At 44.3% G+C, this 23,244-nt stretch overlaps 1 protein-coding gene across 2 annotated transcripts in view; it reads right to left on the bottom strand.

Annotated features, from left to right (window-relative positions):
- The window catches only part of LOC113976122 (high mobility group protein HMGI-C-like), a 64,062-nt gene extending 41,478 nt beyond the window's left edge, over positions 1-22,584 (bottom strand). Inside the window, exon 1 of one of the 2 annotated variants that reach the window (XM_027700966.1) lies at positions 22,458-22,584. In XM_027700966.1, coding sequence (XP_027556767.1) covers positions 22,458-22,535 — 78 coding nt within the window. In that variant the 5' untranslated portion in view covers positions 22,536-22,584. Of the gene's footprint in view, positions 1-11,703; positions 11,935-22,457 lie in introns of those variants that run through there. The other variant, XM_027700965.1, reaches the window with a different exon arrangement.
- Between the last annotated feature and the right edge of the window lie 660 nt (positions 22,585-23,244).

Below are 23,244 nucleotides of genomic sequence, written 5' to 3' on the forward strand. Positions count from 1 at the left end.
GCTTGGCAAATTACTGTGTGTCCACTGGGCTGTGACAACACACCCTTTTAATTCAATCTAATGCCGAACAGAGCATTTTTGGTCTAAATCACTGGGAAGGCAGTAGCTTTTCACTCTGGTGGTTTAAACAAAGGCACTTCACTGCTCAGTGAGGATAACAGGGCACACGGCCATTTACTGCCAGAGCTGAGCTTTGGTTTCTTGACCACTTGCAACTATACAGTCTTGGAATGTAAAATAATCTGTCTAGACTATAGAAAAGTACTTCCTACATATGAAGTTGGGGTTTTTCCTGAGTGCAGCACTGTTAAAAACACCTGTTCCTGAATTTTCAAACCATAGAACTGCCAGGGTTTATCAAAACATTACCACAATGCCTCCTTGCCCAAAACCTGGGTGCAGAGAAGGGGCCTGTAACCCACTCAGGAGCAGGCAATGCTTCAGACACATCCAGCTGATCCTGCTGGATGTCCAAGTGTCAGCATCAGAGCCAAGCCATGGAGCCCTACAGCGCATTAGGACTTTGGCTTGCTCTAGGCTGTTGCAAAAACCACCAGCGGGAACAGCTTTGTCCACTTGAAAGCAAGAAAATCCTGCATTTAACTCAGTGGTCAATGCAACTGCTTGGGAGCAATGCCAAATAACATTCATCAGCCCAGCTGAACATTTTAAAACCCGGATGTTTAAGTTCCCATCATGGAGAACACGCCAATACAACAAGCAGCCAGTCTGGGAGCACTCAACGTGCTCTTACACTATTTCATTTGTCTTAGTTATTGGACACAAGTGAGGCAGTTCTGAGATGTGCTAACTTGTGAACTGATCTGCTCACATGCACATGGCAGACCAAGCCAGCCAGGACAGGATGAGGCAGTACACGTGTCACCAAACTCAGGCAGTTTGCCAGGGCCTGGCTATCGCTGTGCCAGGAGGGATGGTTCGCAAAGGGGGAGAGTGTCACCACATTTACAGCTCTACAGAGGGAGACACTGAAAAGTGAAGAGTTGAGTCTCCACCTTGCCTTCCTCTGTAAGCAGAGCCACACTTAAACTCATGGCCAGCCTACTGTGCTAGTTTTAAATTCAAAGAGTGGTACAGAAGAAAGAGGTGAGGAGTGGTTTTACCCTTCCTCAGAGCAGCAGCTGACCAGGAGAGCTGGGGGGCAGGATGGCTGTGGACTCTTTGTTCTGCACTACAGAACCCAAGTGGCTGCTGCCAAAGCAGGGAGAGGATATATGAGCCAGCTCCTGTTAGGAACGAGCATGTGGAAGGAAGGCCTTTCCCAGAAGCTGTTATAGTTACTATCCCATTTTTTATTTTCGTGCATCTTGCAGCTGATCTCTTTCACTTGGCTCAGTGTCACCAGCTCCTCGCTTCCCTTAGCTCAGCGCTTTTCTTACACCACCCATTGCAAAGAACTACCCTGCACTCCCCTTCTCCTTGGGGCTGCACAACGCAGCTCCAGCTGCACTGCCAACTCATCTTGAACCAAACTGCCAGAAAAGCTGTGTGTGCTGCCCAGACTGCTCTGTTCCAGGCAAGGAAGGCAATTTGGTTTAACTCTATTTCCTCTCACCTCAAGCTAGTGCCCAATTAGAGTAACAGAACTCCAATTACACAGGATGGCTGGACAAGGTAAATGATACCAGCGTGGTTGTAGCCGTGGCAGTCCCTGCTTCCTGATCTCCCATCTGGGCTGTTAGAAGGTGCTAACATGACTGCAGCCCTTCCAGTGGCTCCAGATAGCTGAATCACTGCAGTTAGGACATGACTGAGCCAGAAGGGATGGGGTGGGAATGTTCTTATTCCCACATCCTACTGGTGTTATGTAGCTGGGAGTGAGCTACCTACACCCAGCTGTGCAGATATGGATCTACAGCCTCTTCAGCACCCTGGTAAACTCATTCAAAAGTCACAAAAATTACAATTACAGTTAAAAATTAGCAAGTAATATACTAAGCACAGCAGTTGGTATTTTTACTTCCACTAGAACTGTTTTCAGAACAGGCTGAAATGAACAACACACATGTGGGTCAGTGCTTGCCTAACAAGGCCAAGATCTCACTGGGAACTTTAAGAGCTAAAGCAAAAGCACCAAACCATTACCTTGGCTCTAGCCTATGCTATTGACCCTGCATGTTCCCTGACATCACTTCACAACCTTAAGAAAAAAAAAGAAGGGGATTAAAAATATATATCTTTGAACCTGTAAATCCCAGAGGCCCAGTTCTTCCTTCTAGTCCTCCCAGAAAACCAAGCCACTTGCTCAGGAACATATCACCAACAATGGTCACAGTGAGAAAGCAAAAGGCCCTGACCACAATATCAGTCTCACTTTATAACCCAGCACTGTCCCTGCAGGAACCAATTGCTGCAGCAGGGAAGCTGGAGGCAGCAGATAAGCCTTAGCTGGGTGATAGGATCAGCTGCCCAGTTATCAAGGGAGTACAAAAATCAAATAGATTTTGATTTAGTAGTTACAGCTTTTCATATATCCTGGGAAAAGAGAGGGACCAGGGAGGGAGAAGGGGGAGAGAGGAGTCTTTTCCAGGGTGTTGTGATGTCAGATCTTTTTAGCAATGAATTTCTAGGTTAAGCAGTTACTGAGACATGTGGCTGCAGAGAACTGCAGTCAGTGCAGGCGTTTGTAGGAGGGAACTGAAAGCAGTGGAAGAGGCAAAGGATTGCACATCTGAGGGCTGCAAACCCTGCCTGGACTAAGCAAGACACAGTAGAGCAAAGAGTCTCTCCCAGTGGGCACAGAAACAAAGAATGGCAGCTCTGTACCCTCAGAGAGCCGCTGCTCACAGTGTTACAACTCAGCCAGCTGATTCAGGGTGATGAGTTAACCTACTCCTTCTCTCAGATGTGACCCAAGCTTTGGGCTGCAATGCCAACTACAACATCCAGGGGCCTCCATGCCATGTGTCCAGCTCCACAACTCTTTGACAGGAGCAGATCATCACCAGTGGATTAGATCAAAAACATCAGCTGTGTTGCTGCGTTAAGTCCAGAGGCAGATGAATATAACACACTGGATTTCAGTGCCAGCAAGAGAACAGGCAATGGGTGCCAACAGCCAGGCAGAGATCAGTAGACAGAGCAGCAGGAAGAAGTGAATACATACCTTTGATTACATGAAATCTGACCCAATAAAGCTTGGCATTCAGGTACAATTCTGCTATCAGCTATGACAAGGGCTACATTTGTAAATCTCCATGTATTCATCCAAATATTAGCACTTCTGGCACAAGCTTCTAGACAGAAGTTTTGGAAGCTGCAGCCATTTCAGTCATAAGGAATCTTTCACACAGCATATAAAAAGTACTCTTTAACACATAATGGCTTGGAACAACCAAAACCTAAAGGAATTTAATTCAGATTTTGCCCTGCCATTACAGGATCAAGTGCATAGAGAAGGCCAGGCCACTGATTCCCTTCTCATGGTGTCTTGGCAATGCCAGCAGACCATTCTCACCTCCACACTCAGCCCACAGAGCCTGCACAGCCCCAGGATCAGCATCCAGTCCCAGTGGACAGCTCCAAGCACCAGTGGCACACAGACCTTATGTGACCAAACAGGGAGATGGTGTTTCCACCAGACTGCAAGGGAGACTCATGGAGTGACCTGAAGCACTCTGCATCCTCAGTGAGCTACATGCTGTATTTGTGCTCCTGTAATCTACTTCCCAGCTCCATCTCCATCCCTGTTAATTACTGTCACAGCAGGAGAGTTTCTGGCATTTCAAAGAATGGCCCTTCTTAATTAAGCAGGAAAATAGGAGGAGATAGCAGGCAGCACTACCCACATGGAAACTGCCAGAGATGCTCTATCCTTCCTCCACAGCACTGTTCATTCGTTTCCCTGGGCTGAACCAGGAAGAAAGGCGGAAAAGCTGCTGGAATGGGTAGGAACTCCAAGCCCTTAGGTCTCCACCCAGTCCTCCAGGAGAGGCTGAGGGCCATGGGACTGGTATGCTGGCAGTACTAGCAGTGTCAGGCATCTTGTCTGATCCTTCCTGGCTGGGAACAGGGCAGGGACACCACCTGCAAGGATTTTGGATTGAGCCTGGCCCACCTTCTCCCAGGCAGACCTGCCATGGGGCAGCAGGGCTGGGTCTGGCAGGAGCTCCAAATTATTCTAGGCTCTCCTGCATCTAGTTGTTTCTGTGGGCACCTCCAGTCCAATTTCATGTATATTTGCTATTGAAGCAAACCTTAATTCTGGTGTTGGCTGGGATCTTACATAAATCTGGCTTTTGAAACAACTGGTCCTCCCTAAATCAGCTGAACAAGACCATGACATCCTTATGCAGATGAATCTGCTCTTTTCATTTAGAACCTGCTTCCTGGCAGCCTTACTGGACTCAGATTTTAAGCACTTCCTATTGAACAAAACAGGTTATTTAAATGGGAGAAAAAATGTAAAAGCACAGCTCACTCTCTCCATTTGATTGTCTTTGGAAACAGGACTGGAGGCTGCTGTCCCAGAAGACTGAGCTGCCCTTATCTCAGGCACTCTGTTAAAAGACTTGGAATCACTTATTAATTTAGTGAAAGCTCCTTAATTTTGATCCTTTGTCTGCATTAATTGATTTGCTATCAATAACCTGCATTGATTAGGCCTCCAGACCTGGCAGCAGCTGAAGATGAAGAGACAGATTCTCTTTCAGAGCAGGAGTTCAAAGCCTGAAATGATTAAAAAAAGACAGCACCAAAACGGCTGATAACAAAAAGGTGTCGTTCCTTTTCCATTCCAGGATGAAACTGTGTGCAGTTAACCCTTTGGTGCCTGAAAATGCCCTCAGGTCTAAGGTATTTGTGTAACCTAGAGCTGCTAGACTTACTCCATTATGCCATTTTAATTAAAATATTATGGGTGCACTGAAACACCTGACAGGATGAGAGCAGAGGGAAGATTTTATCTGCTTCAGCCACAAAGAGAGCTCAGGAAAAGCAACCTGATCTGGCTCAGGTAGTGCTCTCAGACCCCTTCCAGCAGACAGTGTTGTAAAGAGCGGTTCAGAAGTCAGATTTAATTTGCAGCAGATCCAAACCAAATGCAACAGTGAAATTTAACAGGCACCAGTTAAAATTTTGACAATAAAATTCTGACAATAAAGTTCTGAGAGCTGAGAATGGCTTGTTTGTCCAAGATGCCAGGAAACCATCAGCAAAACCAGCTCCCTGTCAGAGAGGGCGCTGGCACACAACTCTGGGCTGCTCCCAACTCCAGATCTACATGAGGGGCAAAAGGTATGGATGTCCACATACAATGTTCCTCCACCAAGAAAATCAAAGGTACTGACTAGGGAGAGCTGTGAGGCCACTCGAGAAAGAGTGTTTTGGGTCAGACTCTGGGCACAACAGTTGCAGTAGGAGCACCTCAGCTACCCTGCATGCATCTAGGAAAAAAAAAAAATAAATAAACAAAATCACTGCCAGTGCACACAGACATGGTCTTGGGTGGTTTTGTCTGCTTCAGATTTCACATATCCAATAATGGTTTGCTAAACAATACAAGATCAAGTATTCACTCTAGCCCAGCATCTGAATAAGCCAAGTGGCCGCTGTCCCCCAAAGACACTTAAGTGATCTTAGAGAAGACCTCCAACTATCGTAAGAGCAAGGTGGGTGCTTGTTTCACACAAGCTGTGTCAGCTGCTCCGGCCACCCCTCAGCTGTGACTGTGACAACACAACCCTCAACAGCACACCTTGCTACACCTGCAGATTTTCCTGGCAGCACCCATTTCACTAGAAAAAAAAAAACAATTCCTCTTACAGTTTGTTTGGTGGCAGCAGAGAGCGTGGGTCAGGTATGGCACAAAGAGACAGCTCCTGCCCTGCAGAACAAGCTTATGAGCTGTTGGTCCTGAAGAACCGTGGTGGACACTTCTCAAGCATCCCACCCAAATGTAACATGGATGGAACATAAACTCATGGCTGAATCATGCCCTGTGTGACAGTTCACCACATTGGCACTGCCAGCTCACACAGCAGCACTTCCACCGAAGGAAACACGAACACAAACTGTACTGAGCTTCTGCACTTGTACCTGGACAACAGCACACAGCTACCAGGACTCCAAATCCCTTCCCCTGCATCTTTGCCTCTCCTCCTTATGCGAATGTCTTCAATATCCTTCAGTCCTTTTAGTATATTTTTCTATTTCTTCCTCTCTTTCTCTCTCCTCTCCCTGCATACATTACAGGGAGGTGCTAAATATCCCTGCAGCTGCAGTCACTCCTCACAAGCTGCTGTCCTGCCCTGCTGTGGGTCTCTCATATTTATTTACTGTGTATGTCCTCCACATGTCCAAAAATCCCAGAAAAATGGACCAAACTCCCAAGTCCTGGCTATACAAAATTTCTAGGAGAACAAGGAATGTGTTGGCACTCATGCTCTGGTCTCACACCACAAGGAGGGGTGAGTTCCTGAGCCCTCGGGCTCACAAGCAGCTCTGGACATGGTGATTTAGCAGCTGATTTCTTTCAGGTGCCCAACCCATGCCACACCTCTGTCTGCTGGGAAGGGACCATCTTACACGTGACAGGAGAAACAGCCCACTGAAATTAAAGGTCCTGTACTTTCTAAAAGTCCTTTCCTTTTGTATGGAAGCTATGTCAGCCTTGGCGTCCTCCAAAAATTAAATGTGAATAACGATTAGGACAGCTGAGCACTGGAACAGATTGCCTTGAGGAGTTGTGGAGTCTCCATCAATTGAGTTTTTCTGAGCAGGCTAAACAGTCATCTGTCAAAAAGGGTTTAGGTATCACAAACTCTGCCTTGGGGAGCAGAGAGAAAGGGAGAAGTGACCTCATAAGCTCTAATTTCTGTTTCTGTAATTTGAGTATCACTTCTGAGGACTATAGAAATTCCACTTGCCCCCTCAGCTGGCCACAGCACACCTTTCCTAAGCCCTTGTGCTTCACGTCCACGTGTTACAAAAACTCCCTTCTACAGCAAGGGTGGCCTCCATGCAATGGTTCGAGTGATCCCTTCACGTTATCTTCCCACATTTATAAAACGCTGAGGGCTGGAAAGCACAATGCTGCAAGAGTCTCAAAATCTCCGCATCTAAAAAAGCAACTTTTATTCCTACTTTTAACACATGACTAGTAGATCAAAGTAACTGAAGGCTTTATCTGGTATCTCCCAGATACTAACACTGGGTGTACATACATCACACTGATGTGCACAGGATGAGAAACGAGGGAGCCAAGCTTTCTTTCCACCCACAAGGAACAAAAATAGGCTTTTATTCCGAATGACTTATTTTAGACTAAAAACGAGAAAGAACAAAAGCGAAGGCTCCAGGAAGTGGAGTCTGCACCCGCATCTTATTTTAAGATGCTGCCTTGACTTTTTAGAAATTTAAAGCTGCATTGCACAGAAAGCAAAATCATATCAGTGATGAGCTCGCTATTTCCAAATATCAATCTAGGATCTCAGAAGCAATAAAGATTCAATAACACTCCACAGTCTCCAGCTCTGAAAATCCACAGAGAAAAACTGTAACAATTAAGGACAGATACAGATATGCAATATACATTGCACAGATGTTTTATTTCCCTGCAATTATATATATGTCCTCCAAAATAAAACCCAACCTTCATTAACTCAACATTACAGTGTTGTTGTATATTCCTCATGAAAAAGAATCAGTTAAAGTGAAGGAAAGTATTCATCAAGATATCATCAGCATCCAGACTAATCACATACACATTCCACCACATTAATTTCCAACATGTTCAGGTACTGGCCTTCCATGAATAATTATTACACAAATATTTCCAGTGTTGCCTCTTCAGTCTCAGAAGTTGTATCTAAAGCAAATATTTTTGTGTGGAATGGAAAGCACAGTTTTACACACCTACAGGAACACAACACACACACCCCCTTTGGGGGATACACAAATATAATCATTCATGGAGAACCCACACAAACATGGGCACACCTACTAGAAAACACAAGTTCATCGTCAGTTAACAAGAAAAATCTCTGCTGAGGACACAGCCTTGCGTGCAGCCTGGTGATTTCAACCTCAGCACCTTAAGATTGCTGGCTGAGACCCACAGGCAAAATGGGGACAAACCAGCCAGCTGTACATAAACAGCATTCATGGAATGTGGCTGGAGAAGATGGATATGCATATTCTCCTCTCAACTAATTAATAACATCCAGCACTACCCACTTGCTGGCACACAGCAGTAACTGTGTCTGCAGCAGGTAAAAGGAGATACACAACATTCCCATGTTTTGATGGCAAAGAGCATTCAAGTTCATCTTCAATCATTTTATTTATTGAGTGGTTCTCTCAGCCAATATCCCAGAAATTCACTCAGTTCAGAAGCAAAAGAATGCCAAATTCCCTTTGTTCCTGGAAGTTTTTTCCTAACCCAAGGGAGAAATTGGAGGGAAATAATTTCATTTGATAACAGCTGGTTTCCCTTTCTTGGTATCCCACACTGTGTTTGCAGAATCTCTCACTCCAGACCCAGCCTAACCCTTCACAGCATTCAGCCTTGGTAGTGATTTAGCTGCAGCCTCCCAGGCAGAGCAGTAACACACACTGTGTTTATTCTCCCTCTCCAGTGGGTGTTTAAGACAGCTCACAAAGATATTTAGGTACTTCAGTTTACCTCGAGCTCCATAAAGAAGGCAGTCAGCTAAGTACCATACAGCTCTGAGCCTGAACTTAAAAAAAAAATAAATAAATAGTATGTTTTTTCCAGTTTTGGGAAGTGACAGGAAAACAAGTCTTCCAGTTCTGATGAATAATCTGCTTTGAGTTAAAACCCACTGCTGAACTGCAGCTTTCCTCAGCTTTAATACCAAGGGATAGACCAGCAGAGACTACATTTCAACACACAAATCAGGAGGGGCAAGCACTAGGTAGCAGGTGATGTATTGCTGCTGCATCACCTTTTGTTTGATTAGTTTAGAAATTAATTGCCTCTCTGCACAAGAAAGGAAATCTGGCAGAGTCCTTCTGAAATAAACACAGCATTTACATTCATTCCTCCAAAAGCTATAAAATACTTCAGTCTCCAAGCAATGTAGCCCTAATAGTCTTTGAATATAGTTTGATACAATTCCTGGGCACAGCTCGTTAGGCACTGAAATCTTTGAAATAAGAAACCCCTTTCTGTCATTCATACACAAATCTAACACAGATGCCCCCACTTAGCAGATGCAAAATGCTACTGCAATAAGAAGTGATAATAAAGGAACTTGGTTGGGTTAATGGAGTCGCATATGGTGATGGTGTGGTCCTTGAGAATATTTCCCCTCAGCTTCACTTTCCCCTCCTATCAATCCTCTCCAGGGATTGGAGGAATAGAAGCATGCAAAGGGGAAAATTCAGGTTTGTTGGCAGAGGTGACATTTTTGGATGAAAATACTATCAATCACTGTCACTGAGACAAGATCAATAAAAAATTTATAAAGAATACCTCTTCTAATGTGTACACATTCCAAGAAACACTGACAGCCATACCAGCACCACGAGACTAAAATAAATCCAGTTCTTTTCCTCCCCTGAGTTTTTACTTTTGTCTGTTCATCCCATGTAACTGAGCTTAGAGTGATGTTGCCGAGTGTCTCCTGTGACTGTGTGCACTGATGCCTTTCACCAGCTGCAGTGGGGTGCTGAGGTTTGGGATATGGAAGGTTTGACAGAATAAGCAAAGGAAAAAAAAAAGAAAAAAAAAAGAAGGAAGTCCTTTGCTGTGATCAGTGCTCAGACTTGAGGGAAGGGGGTGGATGCAGTGAGAACACTACAGACTGCACAGAACTACACATTGCCATATTGGCTTTATTTCTTGACCACTCTGCAATTAACTCATGTTCTTGAGTGCTGTAGGTCTTGCATGTGGGGTGAAAAAACTATCTTTTCACTTGGATGCTTATAGCTTTTCTTGCTGAAGGTCCTTTATATCTAGGCCCATCTGTAATGGGGCAAGAACAGTTTCCTTTGCTTGTCAAAAACAGCATAAAATCCCATCCCTCTGGAGCATGAGAGAGGATACTGCTTATGACAGTGGCCTCCAGCCTCTTACTACAGAGCCTGAGCAAACCCCAACCCCATTAAAATACAAGCTCATCTGCTGTCCCCAAAAATCTGCTCCCTCCTGTAGACCAAAGCGCCTGCCAGTCAGAATAATATGTTTCTGCATGTGTTTATTTTTAGGGTACAGCTAAACAGTGACACCAGTCTAACAGTGCACCCACAGCACTAGTTCTTAATTACAATAAATTCACTGGGGAGGACAGGAGCATGAGAAAATAATCCAATGCCCTAAAATGGCACTGTCAAATCTCACCTATTTTATCAGGAACATAACCATATCTGAGCCTTCCACTTAAAGCTCCAGTGTCTGGATTGCGTAATTAAACAGTAATCTAATTTTAAACTAAATTTCTAGAATACCGCATTGAAAAGAAAAGTGTGGGAAAAAAAACCCTGAAATACCTATACTTTTGCAGTTTCTTTAAGTGTTAATAAATATGACAGATTTTAAGTCAGTACCTGGATTTTAGGAGACCTATCTTAAGGTGCTTTGATGCAGACACCTCTTCAGAGTAATATCGCTATGAAACTCTCTGTAAATTGTTTTCTGTTCTCAGTGCTCATTGCTACCTGAAGAACAGCTTAACCTCTCTTGAGAAAATAGTCCCAAGTGGAGCAAAAGAAACCTGTTTACAGATAAATTAAATTTCCGGGGCACACAGAGACACCCAACAGCTAGTCCTCGAGAGTGAAGGTTCAAGATGGAGCCTGAACAAATGGCTTTCCCTGTGCCTCTAAAAAGCCAACGAAGGACATGCTTATTATTTACATCCAAACTGGCTGGCATGCCTAATATTTCAGGGAACAGATTTTGCAGCTGTAATACAACTTGAGGAAAACCCTATATTTCACTGATATGAGGTACCATAATAGCTGAGCAATATAGGTCTTTCTATACATCACATTCAAAGCTGGGAAATACTTTTTTTGTTTGCTGCAGACATGCTTTTTCTTATCCATAAAAATAGCCATAATAATGATGCTTTACACAGCTCAGGAACCCCACAGCCCTTTCAGGGCACTGAGCACCTGTGTTGTAGAGCTGAAGGAGTACGGGCATCTCCACAAATCAAACAGTGAGGAGAAGATGAAACACTTGAGAGGGAGCCAAGACTAGAACTTGGAGCTTTTTCCTGCTGGGGTGCCTGACACTGTAAAAGAGTTATTTTCTATAACTGCAGAGGTGCCAGTTATCACAAATTTAGAAGCTTGGTGATATAAGACAAATATGATACAACCATGGAGAACATTCTGAATTAATACAGAACATTACAAATGCAGCAAGCACTGGGTCTTATGAAAAGTTTTTCCACTTTAACCAGGGTAAGGGGCAGATATATTACCAAAATAACACTTTTAATGTTAACTAGACCTCTCTAGTCCTAGGAGAGGGATTAGAGATTGGGTTAAAGCACACACACGCTCACACGCGGCCTCAGGAGACCACACATCAGCACAGCGCAGGAAACTACAGCCTGGGGAAACTTTGGGGCTTCACCCTCTGCATCCATTTGTTTGTTCCGTATTACTTCTGACGCAAGTCAAAAAGCACAAAACACCGGAGAAAGAAAGCACCAACTCTTTCAGAGCGAGTAGAGGAGGAGTATCAGAGCAGTTAAAACTTCTTACCAGCACAGGAGGGGACACAAAGCAAACAGGAGCCGGGAGGCAAATGGCGCCAAATGGCTCCTTAAGGCCTCCAGCTGCCTTGCACTTGCCACATTTAAAGGGCCAGCACGGGAGGCAGGTGGGGTGGCCTGGCAGTCTTTCCACGGGACAGCCCTGTGGAGGCGGCATCAGAACGGCTCCAGGATGGCTCTGACCATTAAATGACACTGCAAAGAAGTGTATTAGAGATAGATGCTATTAAGAGCTAAATCACACACATCTCCTTAAGATACTAAATCAGAGTCCTGGGCCTTTTAGGCCCAAAGGGGAATCACCTGTGGGTAATATCAGCTGAAGGAGTCTCTCTGAGACATGAGGTCACACCTCTCAGTTACACCTACATCGATTACATTTCTATGCAGTCACTAGGTCTTGGTCTAAGGGCACCAAGTTGTTTAAAGCAGTTAGCACTGAAACCTGCCAGGAAGACAAAAGTGAAAAACTATTGCTTGTTCAGCAACTTGGCCCAGACTCAGCCAGCATCTGGCAAGCCAAAAGTGTGCTGCTCATCCCATAAGAGTGTTCTGGTCTGTGGATTATGCTGCCTTAACCCATACCGTATGCTCCCTAAAAGGCAAATCCCCACATCAAAGCCGTTCTCAATTTGCTCACATGGAGAGATTGGTGCTTACAGTAACAACAATGGGATGCTGAGTTTGTGCTCAAAGCTGTAAATAGAGTACCTGGCTGCAGCAGTGTTTTATCCCTTCCAGAAAAATTACTTCAGCGCATGAAGTGTTTCACATTCCTAGGCAAGAAAACTGATGAGCAACTTGAAACCAGATGGGCAGTTGGAATTGTTAGCAGATAGAACAGCGAGTGAGAAAGCAGGCAAGCAAGACAAATACCTATGGCTTTGGAAGGGGCAGTCAGAGGGAAATCCAATAGGAGCTTCTCCCGCCACCACACAGGCAGCATCTCCCTGTCACGTTCCACAGCAAGCACGTGCAAACAGGGATTTTCTAGTTAGTGACAAGTTTTGTGACAACTGTTGTCATCTGAGGATGTGGGGTTAGTGCCTTGACAACCGTGGTAGACTTCTGACTCAGGCCTGCATTCCACTTCAGAAGTCTCAGGTCAGCCAGCAGTAACACCAGAGATGATGTAGGTCTTGCAGAAGTTTGTAAAGGCCGTGTAGCACTTGTGAACTCCCTTTAGTTGGGGAGCATTGTGAGGTGACAGAGCTGACCCCACATGAGGCAGCTGTCATTGGGTGGATTCAGCACAGCTGGGACATTTCAGACTCAGAGAGAGAGGGAGAGACATGTCTGCAGCATCCCTGCGGCTACATTTCACTGTTCACCTCCACACCTCCTGTCCCCTCTGACTACACCGTGGTTACACTGTCATGTGTGCCGGGCTTCTCTGTGACTGTGGAAAGGTCAGCTGGCTGATTTTCAGTGTAGTGCCTCTGGCAAACACGAACCTCTGACAGTTCTCAATCTTCATTAGATGGTTCAGGCCCTCACATGTCCTTCCTTTGCCTTAGCAGATGAACCTTCAAGGTCTCTGATGTGTTTCTCCTTATCACACCTCCCTGAGATGGGCAGGTCTAACCCTCTCCTTAGAACTTGGAGGTTAGGGCACAGAGACTAAGGCAAGGTTTTAGAGATCCTTACGAAACCTATGGATGCAGAGTTGGCTGATACACTTTTCAAACTCTGAAATGCATAACTGCAATTCAAATTGCTGATCTGAAAAGCCCTGAGGAGTCTATTTCCTTTTGATTGATTTCAATGGGAATTAGATACTGTTTGTTTCTGAAAATTGTCATCTTTAAGAATCTGAAAGCCTCACTTTTAGCACCTTGCCTACAACATAGCAGGAAGTGGGAGTCAGAGTTTTCCAAGCACAGGTCCCCTTCTTAGTCCTTTCTTCCTTTTTTAAAAAACAAGTCACCAGCCAGCCTGCAAAGGAGGCATGTGGTACCATCAGGTTCAAAAGTTATTAGACAAATTCAAGAACAGATCCACAGATCCCTGAAAACAGGGCAGGGATGAATCCACGAGCACCACTGATCCAACATTTCTGAAGGCAGCGCGGAAACAGCAACAAGTGCCACAGCTCTTAGGCTCCCCCTGAAGAGTGTGTCCTTTTGCTGTGGGGGAGACAGAACTCTTGACCAGATGGCCCAGTGCTCTGCTCCAGGAAGGCATTCCTCATGCTCTCATGTTCTCATGTTTTAAGCAGTCTGTGCTGTAGCAGTATAAATGCACCAATAGCCTGCACTGAGCACCAGCTCCTATCCCTCTGCAGTCACTGTTTCCGCTGTAGAAACTAGAACTCTCCTAGCTGGACAGGAACATGTGGGCCTTGAATGATGTAGTTGACATTTTGTTATGTAGACTGCTTTTTGTCCTGATCCCATACATTTTTAAATTGGAGTCTGAGCTGGTTATCTTTGTTTGAGCTATTTCATTGCCACAGTTCCAAACCTGTGAATACACTCTGCTTTCTCTTTCTTCTTCAAACTCTTTTGCATTCCATGTTTTCCTTCAGAGCAGTGTTATTGTGGCAGTGGCTGGCATGATTATTGCTACTTACTCCCAATCCCCCAATGGCAGAGTAATACCTCTTTAATTGGGTATTTCTCCCTCCCGACACTAATCTCCTAACAAATGCTGATGCTGTGTTAGATGCTGTGTGGGGATCTCTCATCACTATCTCTTTAAGCAGGCAGTTGTGTGTGGAACGAATGCACAGTCACTCGGCATGGATGGATTTGTCTGAGTCCCTGTCAGCTCCCTGTTTTTGTCACTGAAATCTTGCATTGCGGATCCGGATTTCTATTGCTTTAACTTTTTGAGGCAGATTTATCTCAGCCCCTGTCAGATCAATGGGTTTTGTCACAGAAATCTATGTGACTTTGTTCCCTGTGGAGATCTGGCTAGTCAAGTTTGTGGAGGCTGATTCAGAAAGCTGAACCCAAGGCCTTGTTTGGGGGGGAACAATAAGAACTGAAAAGAGCAGAGGCCTAACAACCATAAAAAATTAACTAGAAAACACAGCAGCAACATACATACAAATCTCAAGACAACACATACCCCAAGAGAGCACGTTCCTGCTAAAACACATGCACACGTGTATTTTTGCAGGTTCAGGGCTCTCTATCTGCTGGCATCATAAACAGCTGCTCAGTCTGCCCATCACAGTGGCTGAGATCTTACAGGGTTGTAGGCCTGAGGCAGATCAGCCTTTCAAAACAGTCCTTTGTGGTTGCTCAAAACCCCCTGGAGCTATGGAGGCAGGAAGTCCATAGGAGGCACTCCTCCTTCAATGCCTCCAGTATATTAGGACGCACTGTGCCATCAGAGATGATCCTTCTCAAGTGATACAAGCCCAGTTTTCTTTTTGCCTGTAGCCATCAGACTGCATGATTGTCTGACACTGTGACAACAGTCTTCCAGATAAAGCTCAGCTTTAGTGAACTGCTATGTGTCCACCTTGCCTCTTTGGTTGATTAAAACATTTTCAGGAACAGCTTCAGTAAATGGAAGTTTCCTGATGAAAAGTACATTTTTCAAATAATTTTTTTTTGTTGGACTGAGGGATAACATTATTTCCTTTGCTTATTACTATTTGAAGATTTTTTCAAATAATGATTATCACAGTTGAATTTGACCATGATCAAGGTCTGAATGAGCTTTAGGAACAAAGTAGTAGTTGAAATAATAACAGCAATAACAATAATAGGAAAGCAGGTAACATACATTAAAGGAAGAGCCTGGTGTTGACTGATAAAGACTCAGACTTGTCTGGAACAGCCAACTCAACCTGAAAGCTCAGCACAGCAGGGATGGAGTCCCTGTTGGTGAAACTGCCTCAATTTTGTATTTGAAGTGGAACATTTCAAAAATAAAGGGTACCCCAGGAAAGAGGAGGTTTGGAGAAGGTAGCCATTAGCATCTCAGCATTAATGAGAAACAGTGCAAATTGTTGGCCAGGGGTGACCTCATTGTTCTCTTTGCAATATTCTAGTCCTGGGCTTTCTTTACAGCAGATGCTCATTCCTGTGCCTGCCTTGTGATAATTCCCTTCTTTTTTTTTTAATGAAGCTCTCCTTTTGTTGTGTGCTTTTCTATTTCAAGTTTACCTCTGGAAATTCTCCATTCCCATTTTTCACCTTCTAATCCGTCTTCATCCATCTTTCTCTCCCTGCCTCATTTAAACATTCATGCTTCTGTTTTGCTCCTTCCTCTAGGTGATTATCTATTCTCTTTTAAGTGGTACCCCTCCTTAGTTTTTTCCCTTTCCCGTCCTTTCATCTCTCTCTCTCCCGTTTGCTGCTGCTCTCTCAGTCTCCGTGTGCTGCTGAGGAAGTTGTAGTCCTTAGATATTGAAATGACGTTTAGTTCCTGCTTGTGATTCTATGCTAGATACCTTTGCATGTCTGTGCAGCTTCAGACTTCAGCTTCATGTCTGGGTAAATACAGGAAACTGAGGGAAGCAAAGCTGAGTGAAACGTTGCTTACTTGTGGCTGTGATTTGTGGCTGTTTAATAATGGCCTCCTGATTAACACAGACTGCAATTCCAGAAATGCCACAGTGATAGATATCCAGTATATACCTAAATAGAGATACACAATTCCCTTAACATTTAAAGCCAGTGCTGGCAATACAACTATTACCTTGGAAGTTGTTCACGCCGCTGCCTGGGCGCGTATCGCCTGGTAAAACACAACTTTAATTCTGCACGGGTCTCTGAGGACTAACAAGGTGCTCAGTGATCACTATTGCATGGAGCTGTCACCATGCCTGCAGTTTTATCAAACCAGAAGAACGATGTCGTAGCTTTCATGTTTCACTTCAGAACAATGCAAAAAGTATGTCTTCAATAAACGCTGCTGAAACTGTGCTCTCATAAGTCATCTTGTCTGCTACAGCAACTGCTTTTCACAGAGGTCCTCATACTTTATCTGGTTATAGTTAGTTAACAAAGAAGAATTACAAGGCTTGACTACACAAAGAGCAATGAGATACCTGTAACCATCCTATTGCTTTAGTCCATCTCTTTTGGTACATCTTAGTGTGCAGCAAGGTCACTTCAACGAGGAGCTTTGAAATACTTGCTGTTGCTGCTTTTAGACTCATTCCAGAAGCACAGAAGGTTACTTTAGTCAGATTACCTCTCTGTGGTCTCCTTCTGCAGGTGATGTGTCCCAAGCAGGCAGAGAGAAAGGACCAACATCCAATAGTAGGTCACTCATAAGTAAGACAGTCCAAAAGCAAAGGCTGCCTGTTCTGTCCTCAGCTAATTATCTCTCTTGCCTTCACCATAAGTATAAACCAGGCTGCTTAGTTCAGTCTGCCATCCTGGCTCAATAAACCAAGTTAAGAGTTGCTGTTACACACTCTGTTGGGGTTATAACTATCTTTTAGCAAAAGCCCAGGTGTAGGAATGAGGAGGTGCAGAAGTGAATTCCCAAAGATGACTAGTAACCTGGAATGCTCAAGTATTAACTGAGAGTGCCTGTGAGAGCACATCTCAGGTGCTGTCACATGTCAGAACCAAAAAGAAGATGTTTAAAAAACAGTTTGGAAAAGGGACTTTAGCATAAAATGTGTGGGAGGCCACATTTGGAAAAAAAAATAATTAGACTGAGTTGCAGCAGCACTGCTGTGGGAGGAAAACTTGCACAATGCCTTGACTGCAGCCATGGCTGTTTTTCCTCACATTCGTGGGCTCTAATTCTACATAGAATAAGAGAAGGGGGAGTGAGAGACAACACTGCATCATCTTGACAGTCCTTTCCAAGTATATAAAAGATGAGCTGTAAGTTCCTCAGTGTCTTGCTAACACATAAGCCGGCAGCAGCAAATTGCCATCTCTAGAGCCATGCAGGACAATGACAGATTGGGGAAAGCCAGGCTAATTCTGCCAATAGCAGTGTCCAGCCATGTTTTCCAATAGTTGGCTAATTAGCAGAAATAGAGATTTCCAAGACAGCAAAAGACGATTAGGGAGCTCTGTAAAAGCCTCAAGGCTGGCTGTGAGACAAACCCCAGAGGACTGTGGTACCAAGGCTTTGCATGTGTGCCCCCGATTTTAAGCTGACAGAAATGAGTGTTGGACTGAAGGCTTGATAGACATTGATTACCTGAAACTGGCTGATGATCTCAGTCCACTTTCTACTGGATAGCTGCCTACACCACTAAAGAAACAGCTCATACTTCCAAATTTGTGGACATTCAGGCTACTGCTGTAAATTGACCGTGAGGGCTGAGATATCTGAGCTGCCTCCATAGAGATCCATCTGGTTCAGCACTGAGGCAAACTCAGTCCTGTGAGGGGAGAAGGAATTTATGTAGTTTGCTTATACTGTACCTGTCCAGATTAAAGAGAGGCCTCATTTAATTGTCTGTCAGCCTGGTATACTTACCATGCACTACAGGTCTGTAAAACTTAGACTCTGGAACTCTTTAAATAACCAGAGGGACTGGTTAGCAAAAGGTCACTGGGGAAGCAGAAACATTAGGATACAGCCTAAATAACAACTTCAGCAACCATGGAAAGTCAGGTGGATTTACTGGTTGTAATACCCCAAAATTAGCTTTGCAGGGGTTATAATTTAGGATGATATTGTACAGCTGTAAATTCAACTTTAGCAGTTGTGTAGGGCTCCCATCTCAGAATCATTAAGGTTGGAAAAGACCTCCAAGAACTCCCCCTTGGAATGAGTGATAGAAATGAAAGAGGTCACCAAATGGTTATACTCATTGTAAAGCCAAATAAAATTAATTTAATACTTGAAGAGAACTGTGGAATTTTCCAGTGATATCAAAGAGGTTCAGTCCCTTACTCCACTTTGGAACAAAACTACCAATTGTAATTAGCCTCATTTATGAACTATAACTACTTGTATGAATACCCAACTTGTGGGAATTCTAGATATTTGTCCAGAATAGACAAATCTTAGATCAGGAAATTGGGTCAGAAATCAGAATGCCTGGTCAAATCATCGAAATTCTGGTTACAGTGAAAATGCATGGGTTGCTTTTGAGGTTATAAACCATATATATGACTATATTCAGCTTCTTTCTAGTCTAAACCTCCATTAGGTAATCCCAGTGTACCTTATGTCATTCAGACTCCCCTCTAATACAGAGCCTACAGGTGAGTAAAGGTTGCGTTGTTTAAAAATCAAAATTTTATGGTAAAAGTGAGGAGCAGAACTGTGAGGGCTCCAGAAAGATGCTTTGGTAACAGCCTGCTGTCAGTTCTAAGCAGGAGGGAAATGTGAGGCATGAAAGACAGGCTCTGACATAACCTGTCTCTGGTCAGGTGCTGCTGTAGACACTAAATCTATTACTTTGAACTGCTCTCTCAAGGAAAGCAGCAGCTAACACTGCCTACAGAGAACTGGGGTGTCTGAAACTACTGAGTGGTCTTTGAAGGCAGTCCCATACAGAGCCTCCATTACAACAGGTAATCAGAGTAAGAGATTCTTCAGAGAGAAGAGGGGTGAGTTCCTTGGAAAGTACTTGGAAAAGATAATTTCAAGCTATCTGTGGAGGAAAAAGATCAAAAAGAGATGGTAGATTTTTATCCTTGTTAATAAGCACCTCAGCAATGGAAACAATGCTACATGTTCCAGCTGCTTCTCAAAGAAACTGGAATTATGTGTCTTGTCTCCGAGCTCCAGCCCACGTGCACCCCCAGAGAACAGGGATGTCTGCTCACAGAACAACGTGGTACAGCAGCAGAGAGGATGCAGCTACATCACTTCAGGCCTGTTTGGAAAATTTTCCATAGTACTTTGCCTTTGACACAAAATTAAGTGCAACACAGTCCATGTTCCCAGACAACAGGATATGCCTGTAAAAAGAGGAGGGCTGTTCAGCGCTGTGGCAAAATGTGAGAGACTGTGTCGTGGCAAAGGCTCTGCCACAGCTGATCCTTTCTGTAAAAGCAGCAAAGGGCACTAGAGCACAGCTCCATTCTGCAGCCAGGGTAATTCCCCACCTGCCCCCAGTGTGAAGTCCTCCAAATCAGCCAGGCTAATCCTCAGAGAAAGTGGAAATTACAGAGCAGAATCATTACAGGGCATAGAAAATTATGCAGTCCAACTATGAAGGACTACTATTGCTTTTTAAATTGGAAGACTCATTTAAATTTAATTAATCAGACCACCTTCATGTACAATTAGAACTGTATCTCTCAGTGATACTTCTGCTTTGAGAACCACATGACCTTCAGGAAAACAGAGCTTAGCAAATTATTGCTTCTAAATTTTGTGTATTGAGGATTTGGGGGGTCACCTGCAGACGTGACTTTTGGATGTGTTGAAATGGCAACACAGGCAGGCCAAAGGAAATATCCTTCCTCTTCTCCCTGCAGTGTTAAGCACAGATTTTCAGTTGTTTGGGAGCTGACAGCATGGGACCAGCTCTTGTCTTTGGTAAAACATCCTGCCCTCACTGTAAAAGCAGGCTTTTCAGTCAGCTTCCCTTAAGGTTAAACATAATCGCTCAGGGCCAGCTGCTCTTCCAGCCTCCTTTTAGTCTCCTCAAACAATTGTGAGATCACCTGTAAATTAGCATAAAAAATCAGGGAAAGCAGCAATGCTGGAAGCAGTTCAAGCTGGAAGTCAGACTGAGTGTGCTCCACTGCAGTCACAGTCTCAGGTGGGAACTCTGATAAAATGACAGTGTAGAATGACAGCTTAAGAGGAACCTGTGGGTGGGTAAGCATTAAACCTGTCCCAGACACACAGACTCATCACCCAAGTCACACAAGAAGAGGTTGGTGAAACAGCACAAAATTATCTAATTGTATTAGGAAGAAGAACAAGTTATCTAATTCATGTGTTGTGCTGCCAGAAATCCAAATCATAGCTCACAACACTGTAATTTTGGATATCTTAAGACACAGAGCAAAGTGGCACATAAACTCTTCTCATCTTCATTCAGGATGAAAAGCCACTGGATTTTTTGTGGCCATCACAGACTCAAACCAAATGAAGGGGAATGCAAAATTTCATAGTGCCTGTCTCCTAAAACCTGCCGTACCATAAACACCAGGGTAACAATATTTGGTGCTGAAACAGTCTCCCAGTCAGCCTCAGAGTTAGATGAAGCAAAATCAAACCATAACTAAAGCAAAGTGAAGAGGAACTTGCAGTGGGCCAGTTTTGTATCTCTAGTTTTTATCTTACAACACAATCGAGGAATCACTGATGAAGATTGAATTCTTCATTCCTTCCTGTATCTTAGCAATTCTCAGCAGAGAAAAAATATTAAAAGTACATAGTACCACTGCTAAACTAAATAGTTAATGGTCCTTTCATGAGGCAGCTCTTGTCCTAGACTTAATTTCTTTTAGCATCTAAACAGTGCTAAGAAACCCACTAATTAATTCTTGAGCCCTTGCAAACAGCCACCTTGCTATTGTTAACCTTCTCCCTGTGAGACAACGCATACAAAGCTGTCAGGGCTGTTTCTCCACGGGGGACAGGCATGGGGAGAGCGTGATAAAACACTTGAAACGTCTCTGGCCCTTCCTCTCACACAGTGCCCAGAGCAGCTGTTCCAGTAACAGCTCGTGGGCATCCAGAGGGATGGCTTTTGCCTGAGCCACAGTGGTGACTGGCAGCCCTTGCCATCTGTGATCGACGGCAAGGTTGTATCCGTCGCTGCTCCCGGGATGTCCTGTATCCTCTCTGCTGATTATAATCAGGGACGCACCTGCCTGGGAAGGGGCTCTCTTGGCGTGCACTGCACTGAGGGATTTGCAGTTGGATTAATGGCTGTATGACTGCTTTAAATACCTCACAGGAGAGATTTTCTGGAAAGGGCAGGCATTGCAATGGGACTGGCAGAGTCCCCTGGCTCACAGGCACCGGCTCTGAATGCACTAGGACATGGGAAGGACTGAGGAATACTGTCTTTTCACAGTGATGTACTAAACCAGGCCCCAAGAGAAGCTTTAATATCAAGACATGCTCGCATGGTGAATTTGTTTATGTTGTTCAGTTTTTCTTGTGACCTCTCAGCAAACCAGTTTTAAAGGCTCCCCTGTGTCCCACTACTCTTTGTCCAGCAGAAGAACTCCTCTCCACCAACTGTACAGACATCTTTCTCTCTCAGTTCAGCAAAGGGTTCTTTGGTAGCCAGCAATCCCCTGGATTTGCAGACCTTGGTCTAGTATGAATAACACACTTTTTAGGAGTTCCCTTGACAAATACCCAGAGCACACAGAAGTCCAGCCTCCCAAAGGACAGACAGACTCTGGGAGGTAGGTGGTGAGCTGTATACACATGCACCAAAGGATCACTGCTCTCCAGGGAGCATGAAAAGCATCTGCCAAAGGAAACCCTCCCAACTTCCTGCAGGGCATGAAAAGGAACGACACCATGACCGACATAGTGACAAGTGTGGAGTGACAAGTGTGGAAGTGCCTCACAAGAGGGACTGATTTGTTGGTAATGCTCCAAAAACCCCTCATCCCCACAAGGAGGAGGAAGAACAAACAGCCTCCACCCAAGCTGTCACCTCCATGGTGTCCCATATCCTTTCCACATCTTCATCAATCACAAAGCCATATCCCATACAGGCAGGCCAGTAACACTGGGGTAACATACACATGGACATCATTTGGGCTCCCTAGGGAATATCTGTTCTACAGCTGGGGCTCTCATTCAGTGATAAACTAATTTCCTTAATCCTGAGATTGTACCCTTTCTTCTCCAGAAAGATACAAAGAACAGTCCACTTACCAGCAGAAAGGGCCCTGAACCTTCCTGACAGGTGTCTGTGGAATCTGTCCTTGAAAGTCCAGTGGAAGTGATTCCCATCTTTCACATTTACGTGATGATAATTTCCCACTGGAGATTTCTCATTCTGGGTCTCCGTGTCATTTTGTAGGATGGCCATCACTGCTGTAGCTCAATGCCAACACTGAGTTCATGCCACCTCCTGCAGTCAGTGTCTGCCTGAGGAGACAGAATAAATGGTTATTAAACCTACTCTGGATTTGCTGTCATATTGTAACTAGGCACTGGAAATCAAATAAATATATCATAAGATGAGCAGTTAAAATGTCTACTGAAAAAACAGACTCAGGCAAAATGGCTTAATCTGCAGCATTAATGAGTAACAGATTGTTCCATCAATAGTATATGAGGAACAGCGCACAAGAAGGCTAGTCCCCAAGTTCCCTGGGACTCACAGCCCTGTAAAAGGCCCAGTTCAGAAGAATACTCAAGGATATGATTAAGGTTAAGCATGTGTTTAAATCCCAATGATTCAGTGAGACTGAGGTACAAGCTTAAATGTTTTTTTGACTCAGGGTGCTTTACTAAACTGGAGATTATTCTGTGCAAAAAGCTCCAAGTCAGAAGCAAGAAGAGCTGGGAGGAGGGGGTTGGCCAGCTCTGTGCTGATGGACATATGCAGCCATCCTGCTATCCCAGCTCTTAGGAAGAGGGAGATAGTTCTATGTTTCTTCATCATCAGCCTCAGAACCACCCCTGAGATGCACCTCCTAAGTCAGCCTCAGTCTAT

The sequence above is a fragment of the Neopelma chrysocephalum genome, unplaced genomic scaffold (genome assembly GCF_003984885.1).
Source record: "Neopelma chrysocephalum unplaced genomic scaffold, ASM398488v2 Primary Assembly neopelma1_147, whole genome shotgun sequence".
NCBI lineage: Eukaryota > Metazoa > Chordata > Aves > Passeriformes > Pipridae > Neopelma > Neopelma chrysocephalum.